This window comes from Silurus aristotelis (genome assembly GCF_946808225.1).
Source record: "Silurus aristotelis genome assembly, chromosome: 9".
Lineage (NCBI taxonomy): Eukaryota > Metazoa > Chordata > Actinopteri > Siluriformes > Siluridae > Silurus > Silurus aristotelis.
In genome coordinates, this window is record NC_139582.1 from 10,319,107 (window position 1) to 10,331,606 (window position 12,500).

General features: G+C 40.2%; 1 protein-coding gene across 2 annotated transcripts in view; it reads left to right on the forward strand.

Annotated features, from left to right (window-relative positions):
• The window catches only part of sall1a (spalt-like transcription factor 1a), a 13,061-nt gene extending 822 nt beyond the window's left edge, over positions 1 to 12,239 (forward strand). Inside the window, exons 1-3 of one of the 2 annotated variants that reach the window (XM_083550826.1) lie at positions 1 to 337; positions 6,334 to 9,740; positions 10,969 to 12,239. The exon at positions 1 to 337 is cut by the window's left edge and continues 822 nt beyond it. In XM_083550826.1, coding sequence (XP_083406952.1) covers positions 265 to 337; positions 6,334 to 9,740; positions 10,969 to 11,412 — 3,924 coding nt within the window. In that variant the 5' untranslated portion in view covers positions 1 to 264 and the 3' untranslated portion in view covers positions 11,413 to 12,239. Of the gene's footprint in view, positions 338 to 3,687; positions 3,745 to 6,333; positions 9,741 to 10,968 lie in introns of those variants that run through there. The other variant, XM_083550827.1, reaches the window with a different exon arrangement.
• Positions 12,240 to 12,500: the final 261 nt, after the last annotated feature.

Genomic DNA, 12,500 nt, shown 5'->3' on the forward strand with positions numbered 1-12,500 from the left:
GGCTGGCGAGGTGCCAATCGCCTTTCAAACACACCCATCCCTCCCCCTCTATCCCCCCTTCTCTCTCTCTCTCTCTCTCTCTCTCTCTCTCTCTCTCTCTCTCTCTCTCTCTCTCTCCCCCTTTCCCTTCGCCGTATGATTAATTGTGAGGCATTATTGATAATCATAACGGGACACATGCGCGCTGGACGGGCTTCGCGTCCGTGATTTCTGGGAAAGTTTTTTGGACGGATTGTTTTTTGAGCGGCCCATGCGCGAGACAGCATGTCGCGGAGGAAGCAAGCGAAGCCGCAGCATTTCCAGTCCGAGCCGCAGCCGCCAGTAAGCGAGCACGATGGTGAGTCCCGGAGATGCCCAGCTCTCTAAAGCTCTCCAAACGACCTCTTCATTTCTTACTTTTCTTTCTGTGAATTTGCTTGGTTTTTTTTGTTGTTGTTTGTTTTTTTTAAATCACTTGTCCTCGGTGCACTTTCTTTTGCATCTCGATCTTTATAGATTAAAAAAAGCATGTTTAAAGAAGAGATTCTGAAATAAACCATTTATTAGAGCATCTGGTGGTATACAAACATATTATTATATACATTCAAATAATATAGATTTTAATAATAATAAAAAAAAAACTCCCATTGAGTTGAATCCTGGCTTCTTGATCAACACACATGCAAACAAGCCAAAGTTTTTATTCCTACCAACTTTTTTGATATTATAATAAGGTGGCATGTGAGAATATCACATTCTATAATATTAATATTCTGTCATTAGGAGAGGAAAGAAAGTTAGGTGTCTCATATATTAAAATAAAGCTAGGCAACTTTTTCATACGGCATCCCCACCATGGATTTGAAACATCCAAATTCTTCTTTTTTTTTTTGTTAAATACATATTTTAGTACACGTTTGCTTTTCTCCATCTTTACGCACCGGTTAGAGGTGCATTTGTCCTAATTTTTTTCCCCTTCTCCCATCTTCCTTTACTCTTTCACGGAGCTCTGAATCCAGAAAACACTGCGGAAACTCACACACACGTTTCACACGACTTGACTTTAGGCCTAATTGTTTCACAAAGTTCCTCCCGAGCCACTTATTTATTACTTTTAATTTCTTATCGTGTGTGTGTGTTGTGTGGTGTGTGTGTGTGTGTGTGTGTGTGTGTGTGTGTGTGGTGTGTGTGAGTCCGAAATGCAAAGCGACCCGTTCCGTTCTTTTTATTATTATATTTTCTTTTACTTTAAATGCAGATAAAAACGGCACATTTGATCCAGAGTGTTTCGATTCGTTTACGCAAAACCGGTATTCTGACACCATATACGCGTTTTTATGCTTATTTGGAATATGTATATTTTATACTTTAAGATCTCATTACTAAGGACTTGGAACATTTGTCGCTGTAGAGAGTGTGAAGTCGATGCTTTTTTTTTTTTTGTCTGATTATTTGTGAGCTTTTGGAAAAAATTGAGAAAGGAAAAGAGCTTTTGGACTTTTGGTAATAAAAAGCGCACTTTTGCGCACTTACACGCTGCATAAAGTTGCGTAGAGAGTTTAGGGATTTTATAGTGCATGTACTGAGACTGTAGGACGCAGGTATCTAAATAATCAACATACACACACACACACATGTCACTTTATATCCTTTACTTATTTTAAGGTGCCCTTTTCCGATTATTATCAATATCCATGTGTGATTTTTATTTTGAGTATTTTTTTTATTTATTTTGCACAATTGTCTGTTGTGTCTTTAGTCTTAAACAAACCCCCCTTCTTTTTTATTCGAAAGATGATAATAATTAGGCTTTCTTGTCTTCGGGATAATCTTAAGTTATTTAAAACTGCGCACTTCAAAGCATGCACGAGGCTCGTTTGAGGTCTAAAACAGCGTACAGCGCGCGCATTAACATTTCTTACCATAAAGTGGCCTATTTATGTCTTAAAAGTGTTATCTGGAGGAATAGGTCCATCTCTGTCCACTTTTCGGCGTTTGATATCAGGTTTCGTGTTGCAGTTTTTTGAAAGGATGCTTTGATGCGATAAGGCAGTTTAGTTTCTGCTATCGAAGCTCGAGTAATTTTCTACGCAATTGGGCTTTTTTATTCGATTTTCCCCTATTGCTTCCAAATGGTACGTATGGTGAAATGCCAAAAAAGGAAGGGGAAAAAAAATCCAGAGGAAGACAGAGAAGTTCTCCTGCAGGCTGTGAGAAACTTGCAAAGCTGCTCGTTTGGACACTGTCCTCTTGGAGATGAATTTGCTCGAATTATGAGACATGCAATAGTTTTTTTGTCACTTAAAAACAAGACAGCAACACAGAAAATAAGTCATGCAATATTTGTCCATTTTTGCGCCACCTGATCTTAATTTTTTTCCCCAATCCGGTTTACGTAATCTCCGCAAACTGCACTGATAAAGCACGTGTGCAGTAAGAAATGCTATTACACATTGACACTAGTTGATTCTCTTTTTTTTTTTTTTTTTTGGCATGAAATGAAATGTTTGTGAAGGACATTTCTTTTTCTTCTTTTCAAATCTAAATTGTAGGAATGGAGAGAGCACGCACACCCACACACATACACATACACACTTACTATTATTGTTTATATATTACTAGTTAATAATACAGAATTTTCGGCTATTGTTATTAATACTACTTTTATTACAGAACCATCTTTACGTTTTTCCCCCTAGTGCAGAAAGTAGTATAAATGCCTGAAGAAAATACTGTATAAAGTAAGAAAACATCTTCTGACTAAGCTATCTGGAGATTTGCGTGCAAAGACAGTAGTCTAGCATTTCAGGAAAATATTATCAAGAGCAGAATTGTGCTCTATAAATTAAAGAAAATAATGAATGGCAACGTGCGTTATTTTGGGTCAGATGACCAGGCAGAGAATTTTGCAAGTCAAAATGAATAACCTGTTGGCTTGCATGCATATGATGCACCTAATTTGGCTTTACATTGGCCGACTTACAAACTCTTCTGCATTTCTATTATGTCAAACGCGTTTTGATAAGCTTTGGGCAGTAAGCCGAGGTCTGAGGTCTGATGAAACCCAGTCATGGAGGAACACACTGAGAACGGTGTGGCGTAGAAGTGGAAAGCGAGTTCTCTGTCCCTGTTGGCCCATCACCGAGGGTGGGATGTGAAGCTGTTTTAACCTTTGCCAGCCACCCTCTGTGATGAGGTGAGGAGAGATCAGGTCACAGCGTGTCCTCATGTACTGCATCACTGACCCCCAGAGAGCCCGCTTAAAGAGAGCATAGCCGAAACTGCTGCTTTACTGGGAGGGGGTATGACTGTTGCTGTTTTCCCTTTTCACCCCAGTAAATATACTTCCCACCCAAAGTGCGACTAAGATGTGCCGAGCGCTAACCCCAGCTTATACCATCACATACAGAAACAAATAGTCCTGAACATACAAGGATTTGGTTGCTTGTGCTTTTTTTTGCAATGCTTTCTATAGAAGTTTTGGAAATGGCCTTGAGGGCCCAGCTTTGCTTTGTTAAGTCCCCTCTCACACCCCTCCTGTTTTAACGCATGCCCCTAATGCACAGGCCAAGCAAAGCTGACCAGAGAAGAAGAGCTTTACCCCATCTAGTGTTCATAGAGACATTTCCTAAAGGCTGAAAAAGAGAGAGGGGGCATGGGAGGGATGGAAGAAGGGTGGGAAGGACAGAGCCAGAGAGAAATAAAGAGGTGGACAGTTAGTCGCTTTTCGAAAGTAGTCTGACGCTGGAAGAAGAACAAAACAACGTAGGAAATACTTAATTTCTTACTTCTTGTTCACTTTTTTTTTTTCTAAACCACTCAGTTTGTTTTCTTGGTTATTTCCTGATTGTCTTGGTTTGCTCAAAGCATGTGTGTGAGAGGTCTCGGTAGCATGTTGAGAACCCAAATCCACAGCTCTGTGAAGTTGGGATCTCATTAGAACTAGTGCTTTATTTCGGCTTGACGCAACTAATCCTCCACTCGACTCCCATCTTGAACCTGCCGCAAGCTTTTTTTTTTAAGAGTATCTCTTCGCTTCTGCGAGCATGCACGGTGAAGTCTATCTGCTGCTTCATATTTTTTTAAACTATAGAACTTGGATAGTCATCAGGATATTCAGTATTTTACTTTCAGTTTCATTAATTTATGCTGCTTATTTTCTTTGTGAATTTCAACTTCTTTAAAATGTCTGCAGCAACAGATTTGTGTAGATATCTTTGTAAATGCAGAACAATTAATGTATTGTAAAGATGTTTTAAACTAAACATTTAAGTAAAAGTTTGGTGTTTTTGAATGTAATAGAAATGTGTAAAAAAATGTTGGTGTTTCCAAAAGTAAATTTTTTATCCTTAATATTACTGCCAATATATATATATATATATATATATATATATATATATATATATATATATATATATATATATATATATATATATATATATAAATATATATATGACAAAGCCATGTGTTAGATTGTACACAATTATTATGTCATAAACATAATTTATTTACATAATTAATATTTGCATAATATTGCATTTGCGTATAATATTTGCATACTGTACACTGTGTGGGTGTTTTTGAAACTTGCACTTAAAGTAATGCAGACAGATTAACTCAAAAGCTTTACCATAAACCATTCGCTATTCCTGTTAAATCTCCTCCCCTCCCCCTCGACTAAATGGAACCCCATTTTTTCTCCTCATTAGCCACACCTAAACCCTTTCTGTTATAATATTAAAAACTTTTCATCATAAAGTTGACTTTTCCCGTCTGGTGGGCACTAAGGTGGTGTGAGGAACGGCTTTGGTGTCATGGCAACTTTGGCGTTATCTGATGTTCCCGCACAGAGAAACACTGAGGGAGGATAATCGTGAATTAAAGAGGATCTGTTCTAGAAACTGCCGTGATGAGCGGGCTAGACCCTCGCCCCCTCGGTCCTGCTCCGACGCTCCCATGCTGGGGAACAATGGGGAGCCGTCCTGTCTCCCGGCAGGGCCGGGACACACTTCTGCAGGGGTTTCATTTGCAAATGAATCCCCACACTGATGAAAATGTAGAGGGCAAAGCTTCACAATGAAAGGGATTCATAGAAAATTGCAATTTGTAAATCAACTTGTATGTAAAACAGCAAGATTTTTTTTTAAGGAAACAAAGAACGGGTTGGGTGAGAAAGAGAGAGGGAGAAAGATGGAAGACTGAAGTGAGGCCACAGTCTTATAGGGGGTGAGAGAGGGCTGGAAAAGTATCAGAAAAGTATTTCTATTAATGGTTTTTAAACAAAAACCTGGTTTCCTAATTTTTTTTTTTATATAAAATTACTTATTTTTAATATTACAAAATATATAAAAAAAAAAAACCTCAGAATCATGTGTTTCACTGAGTGCAGTGGTACCTTTTATACTTTTTTCTGCATTTTGATATCTCTTACATATCAATCATTAATGATAATATTTTGAAAAATACAGGCAAATAAATATTGTCTCAGACATTCATAGCTACATAAAATGAAATGTTTCACTAAACATTAAACATAGCACACTATGTACTTTTACTAACTGAAATAATTTATATTTTTGCTGTACAAAAATATAAATAAAAAGTACATCCCTGTCATTTTATAACTTCTCATTCTGGCCTATTTTAGCATCTTTAGGGGCTGCAGCAAGTACAGCAAGGTGATACCAAATGCCGATGGACTCACTTGAGCCTGTCAGGCCCTGATTGCAAACTGCCTGGATACAAATTAGTTTAGTGACAGGGATAACCTGTCCAAGAAGCACAGGGCTGGTTGAAAATGAGCAAAGTTGACAGCAAATTGAAAGACTAATAAGTCCTTCAAATGGTTGAGTTGCACCTAGTGGACATGTAAGCTTTAAGGAGTATGAAATATTGGAAATCAATGTCTCTCTATGAAATTTCATTAGGCTCCAATGTCCTCGTTTCATAGTATTTTATGTTCTGATGGATTGTCTGAAGAAAATGATTACCTAATATGGTAGGATTGAGGGAATTCAGATACAATTTACACATCTTTCAGAGATCATTTATCAGCAATATTTTTAAGTGGTATTAATCCTATTCTTTATTTGTCCTGGTTGATATAGCTTGTTTGTAAAATAGACTTTTTTCTTCTCAAATCAAATGATTGGGTTTTATTGTCCCTTTAGTCATTTTTTTTTTTAACGTATAAACAGGATAAATGTTAAACTGATTAACAGAAGATTAACCACAAAAGAATTGAAGAGATAAAGCTGCTTCTTCAGCTGCAAAACATTTCTAATCACTAATCCTCTTGTTCTCTCTCTTTCTCTCTCCCTCTCTGTGTTCTCTCTCTCTCTCTTTTCTTTTTAGGGGACTCAGAGCCCAGGCTGGATGACCCCCCTTGCAAGGATTCGGCTGCCCATGTCTGTGGCAGATGCTGTGCAGAGTTCTTTGAACTGTCGGATCTTGAACAACACCAGAAGAATTGCACTAAGAATCAATTAGTTCTGATAGTGAATGAGAATCCTGTCTCTCCTTCCGGAACCTTCTCTCCAGGCTCTTCTCCCCATAATCCTGACGAGCAGGTGAATGACACGACTAATAACACAGATCAAGTGGAGTGTGCTGACCTTTTAGACCATAACTCACTGGATAAAGAAGAAGCCATGGATATGGATGTGTCTGCAATCTCTGTTAGCCATGACGATGGAAGTGGACACCTGGAAGAAAGCAGCCCCATCAATGGCAGCAGTGAAGGAAGCCATGGTGGTAGGGGTAGTACTGGATCCAATCTGGGCAGCTCTGCTATCTCAGCCTCATTACCTCAACTTGATAATCTGACTGAACTGGGAAACTTCTCTGTGATGAACAGCAATGTGATCATTGAAAATCTTCAGAGCACCAAAGTGGCTGTGGCCCAGTTCTCCCAGGAGACAAGATCAGCTGGAGGCCAGAGGATTGCAGTGCCCGCTCTTATGGAGCAACTTCTAGCTCTACAACAACAGCAAATTCACCAGTTGCAGCTAATAGAGCAAATTCGTCATCAAATCTTATTGCTGGCATCCCAGTCTCCTGAGCTACAGGTGCCACCCAATTCCTCCCCTGGCACTCTGGCTTCATCCACCAACCCACTAACCACACTTAGTTCTCACTTGTCCCAGCAACTTGCAGCTGCAGCAGGGTTAGCACAAAGTCTAGCCAGCCAGTCTGCTAGCATTAGTAGCCTGAAGCATATTGCTAACACAGCACAGCTACCTCAAAGCAACTCTGGAATGGGAGACTCACCTCAGAGTCTGGGAGCACTGGGAACAGCTGTGGTAAATACACAAACATCAGACAAGAGGGCCAGTTATGCTGGAAGTCTTCATTCCCAGCTAGCAACCCCATCACTGGCGAAGTCATCTACACCATCATTTGGGATTGGAAGTCTGCTAAATCCTGTGGCTAACTCACGTCTACCTCAGCCCCCACCAGGAAATCCAATGTTCTCCAGTGCTCTTCCTAGTGTTGGATCCACAGTGGAGGATCTCAATTCACTAGCTGCATTAGCCCAAAGGAAAAGCAAGCAACCCACTGTTTCTTCCTTTGATTCTAAGAGCAGTTCAGAGGAGGCATTCTTCAAACATAAATGCAGGTTTTGTGCCAAGGTGTTTGGGAGTGACAGTGCCTTGCAGATCCACTTGCGTTCACATACAGGAGAGAGGCCATACAAATGCAACATATGTGGCAATCGTTTTTCGACGCGTGGCAACTTGAAAGTTCACTTTCAACGTCATAAAGAAAAGTATCCTCACATTCAGATGAACCCATATCCAGTACCAGAGCATCTGGACAATATTCCAACCAGCACTGGAATTCCATATGGCATGTCCATGCCACCAGAAAAGCCAGTCACGAGTTGGCTAGACAGTAAGCCTGTTTTATCTACTCTGAGTTCATCAGTTGGCATGTTGCTACCACCCACTATACCAAGTCTACCCCCATTTATCAAGAAAGAAGAAAATCATTCCGTAGCCATTACAAGCCCTTCCCATTCTGCTAAGAGTGACTCAGGTCCAGCAGAACCTTGTACAAAAAGCAGTGATGGTGTGTCAGAAGAAGGAGATGTTGCAACCTTGCCTACCTCAAATGGGAAAACTGAAGAAAGCAGCCAGCCTTTTAGCTTCACAACAAACATAAGCTCTGCACGAGAGAGTAAAATAGAGTACACTACTTCTAACAGCCCTCCTATGTCTACCAACCCACTGATGCCTCTGATGTCAGAGCAGTTTAAGGCTAAGTTCCCATTTGGAGGACTCCTTGATCCCTTGCAAGGTTCAGAAACTTCAAAACTGCAACAATTAGTAGAAAACATTGACAGGAAAGTGACAGACCCCAACGAGTGTGTCATCTGCCACCGAGTTCTCAGCTGTCAGAGTGCACTGAAGATGCACTATCGTACTCATACTGGGGAACGGCCCTTTAAGTGCAAAGTTTGTGGCCGTGCTTTTACTACTAAGGGCAACCTGAAGACCCACTACAGTGTCCATCGTGCCATGCCACCTTTGAGGGTGCAACACTCTTGTCCCATCTGCCAGAAGAAGTTCACTAATGCTGTTGTCTTGCAGCAGCACATCCGCATGCACATGGGTGGCCAGATTCCCAACACCCCCTTCCATGACAACTACCCAGAGTCTATGGGATCTGATACTGGCTCATTTGAAGAGAGAAACTTTGATGACTTAGATAACTTTTCAGATGACAACATGGAGGGAATGGAAGATGGTCCAGATAGCAGTGTCCCAGACACACCCAAATCAGTTGATGCATCCCAGGACAGTCTATGTTCTTCACCTATGCCTCAGGAGCAGTCAGGTGTTGACCATCAGGATAAAAACTCACTCCAGGCGTTGTTAGATGATTCACATTTAAACAGAGCTAAAGTAACAGAAAATGGCTCAGTTGAAGGGGATCATTTCACTAATGATTCCTCTTCACCAGGAGGCGATGTGGAGAGCCAAAGTGCAGGAAGTCCAGCTGTCTCTGAATCTACCTCCTCCATGCAAGCTCCATCACCTTCTAGTGGTGTTCCCCAGCAAGGCAAATCCCCCAGTTTGGAGGATCGTCAGCACAGGGCATTATCACTGGAGCACATAAGCGCAGGCCTCATGCAATCCCATTCCTCAAGTCTAGGGGCACTTGACCTAACCTCCATGAACCCATCTAAAGACCCTCTGGGCATGATTTTTCCCTTTCGCGAGCGAGGCACTTTGAGAAACACGTCATGTGACATTTGTGGAAAGACATTTGCCTGTCAGAGTGCCTTGGACATCCATTACCGAAGCCATACCAAAGAAAGACCTTTCATTTGCACAGTCTGCAACCGGGGCTTCTCCACCAAGGGTAATCTTAAGCAACACATGCTGACCCACCAAATGAGGGATCTGCCCTCCCAGCTCTTCGAACCCAGCACCAGCCTGGCATCCAGCCCTACTCCATCACTGCTTTCTGTTGGATCCTTGCCCTCCTTGATTAAGGCTGAAAACGGTTTCCTCCACACTCCTCAACCCGACAGTAAAGATCTTCCTTTAAGCATGGTGACCTCTTCCGCTTCGACGTCTCCAGTGCTTTCAGCTGCACCTCCGAGACGGACACCCAAACAGCACTACTGCAACACGTGTGGGAAGACGTTTTCCTCCTCTAGTGCTCTACAGATCCATGAGAGGACCCACACTGGGGAAAAGCCCTTTGCTTGCACCATTTGTGGGCGTGCATTTACAACTAAAGGAAATCTTAAGGTATTCACTTCTCTACTAAATCACACAGACAATAAATATAATGCCTTGCTAGACATTTGTCTACTTCATCTGTTATAAACATTATAAACCTAATCCATAAAGTTTTCTAAAACACGTCTTTAGGTTTATTTCTAGAAGGTAAAGAAAAAAGAATACCTTAGCTGTGCTGAAATAAAGGTGCACAAGTGGAAAGGTTGAGTCACCCATTAATATGAATATTGGACAGAAACCTGAGAGTGTGACTGATGGAGCACAGCCAGGAACGCTTCACTTAACAGGCTTTAAATACAGTTACCAGCAGCAACCATCCCTTGCTGCTGCATGCTCAGTATTTTTCCAGAATTTATCTTGTGAAAAACGTGAGATTCCCTTTGATCATGAAGGAAAAGGGCCCCCACTCACAGATAAACAGGAACTTCAGGAGTTTATGTGGGCATGTGTGATTGCACCAGTCGCCTGTAAAAAATCTAGGAAACTTGACACACCGGCAGCTTCATTTTCAGGAAGCAATGTAAATCTCTAACTAGATACAAATTCCCCCTCCTAATAAATCAGTAATTACACTGTATTCACTAAGAGAACTGAAGAACCTGAAGCTGCATTTCACAGCTTACTTTATTAGTAAAGGCCTGCATCAAATATTTGTTATGCTAAAGCCTCATCATTTCCTTAAAATAAACACAGTAAACTAATTGCAAACATATCCTTTTATTTCAAATTCTTCAAATTGTTTTCACGCAATAATCTGAGAAGAATAAAGCAAAAATAGCATTGCTATGGCAAATAAAATTCAAATTGGTATCATGTGTGTGTGCTAACCATGTTGTATGTAGGTCTTATACAAGGTATAATAACTTGGTCTGATACTTCTTTATCTGGTTTAAATTGCATGCTTCAAAGGGCAAATCAGGGATATATGCACCATTTAGTAGTGACCAGTGCAATTGGACTGGACACCTTCATGTTTTTAAGACCTGACTTTTTTTTCAAGAAGCTTGATCTGTTTGTAGAGAAGTTCATAAAAGGAAAAGTGTTTCTAAAGTGTGTTTTCCTTATACCAAAAACTAGACCTTAATGGCTGAAAGGCAATTTAAAATAATAGCAAATTAGTTATGTTTTATTTTTCCATTGCGTCATGTTTTGAGCTCAATGTTTATGTGAGGACCAATCTGTAAATAATACTGACCATTTTCTTTCTTTCGTGGTATGTGTGTGTGTTTGTGTTTAGGTGCATATGGGTACTCACATGTGGAACAGTGCCCCAGCGAGACGAGGACGTAGGCTCTCTGTAGATGGTCCTATAGCCTTCCTGGGCACAAACCCAGTCAAGTTCCCTGAGCTCTTTCAGAAAGACTTCTCTAGCAGGGTAAGCAACGGAGACCCAGCTAGCTTCTGGAACCAGTATGCTGCCGCTTTCTCTAATGGCCTGGCTATGAAGACGAATGAGATATCTGTTATCCAGAATGGAGGCTTGCTGCCTTCTCTTTCTGGAAGCTTGGGTAACGGAGGCAGTTCTCCCATTGGTGGCTTGACAGGCAGCATGGACAAGCTGCATAACTCAGAGTCCAATGCAGCACTAGCTGGCCTTGAGAAAATGGCCAACACGGAAAACGGCACACACTTCCGCTTCACTCGTTTTATGGAGGACAACAAGGAGATTGTCACTAACTAATGAACAAGCAGCCCTTCTATGGTACAAGCTGAAACACACAAACACAAACACTTGCAAGACATGTACTTACACATGCACAACAGGAGGACAAGTGCAAGAAAAAAAGGATTGAGACTTTAGTTACAGAAGAGAACTTGCTTTTTGTACAATGTACAACATGTTAATGTTTTACAAAGCTTATTTATTAGTTATTATAACCTTGCTCGAAAATCGAAGTGGAAACATTAACAATTACTTATGTTTTTTGGTTCTGTTTTACCACCAGAATGGAGCTGTGTGATTGTGTAAAAGTGTGCTTTTGAAACTTTTAGCATTTCTGGATAGATAACCTTTTACGTTAGTATTAAATTATTTCTATCTGTAGTATGTATAACAAAACTGTTCATGTTTGTGATGCATTGGAGCTTGAATACTCAAAAGCAAAAGACTGTAAATAATGTACACTGATCTGTGCTAGATGGTTTACCAGCTGTGTATTAACTCCCACCTTGTTAAAAAAATAGCCTATGATTTTTTTCTCCATCATGCAGACGATACATGAGATAGGTCTATTATCCAACTTTTATTTAAGTAAAAACAAACCGAGCATAACTACATCTCAGCTGTTTTTAGAAATTAATCCTTGTTTTCAGTGTTTATTGTATTGTGTTTTTTTCTTTTCTTTTTTTTCATTTTTCCCACTTTCTTTGTTTAGTTTTACTTCCTTTCTTTCTTGTTGCTATACACTACAAAGCTTTGAATAGCTTCATTGTTACATGAGCAAACACAAAGGAAGGTCTACATGGTTTAAACCTAAGAAAGAAATTAAATGCATTCTGTCCGTTCAACTTTTTGAAGTAAATGCAATCGTTTTTCACATCTTCATCTGCCAGTAAGCAGCGTCCACATATATGTCTCATGAGAAACAGACACAGCAAGAACAGCAAATATGTACATAACATTGTTCTTTTTTTATATATAAAAAAATATAAAGATATATATATATTGGGTTTAGAATCCATTGGACTGTTACATGCACTTTCTCGGGTAGGTAGAAAATCTTTCAAGGGTTCAGTTTCTCTACACTTTAATGCCTGCTAACTAACTAA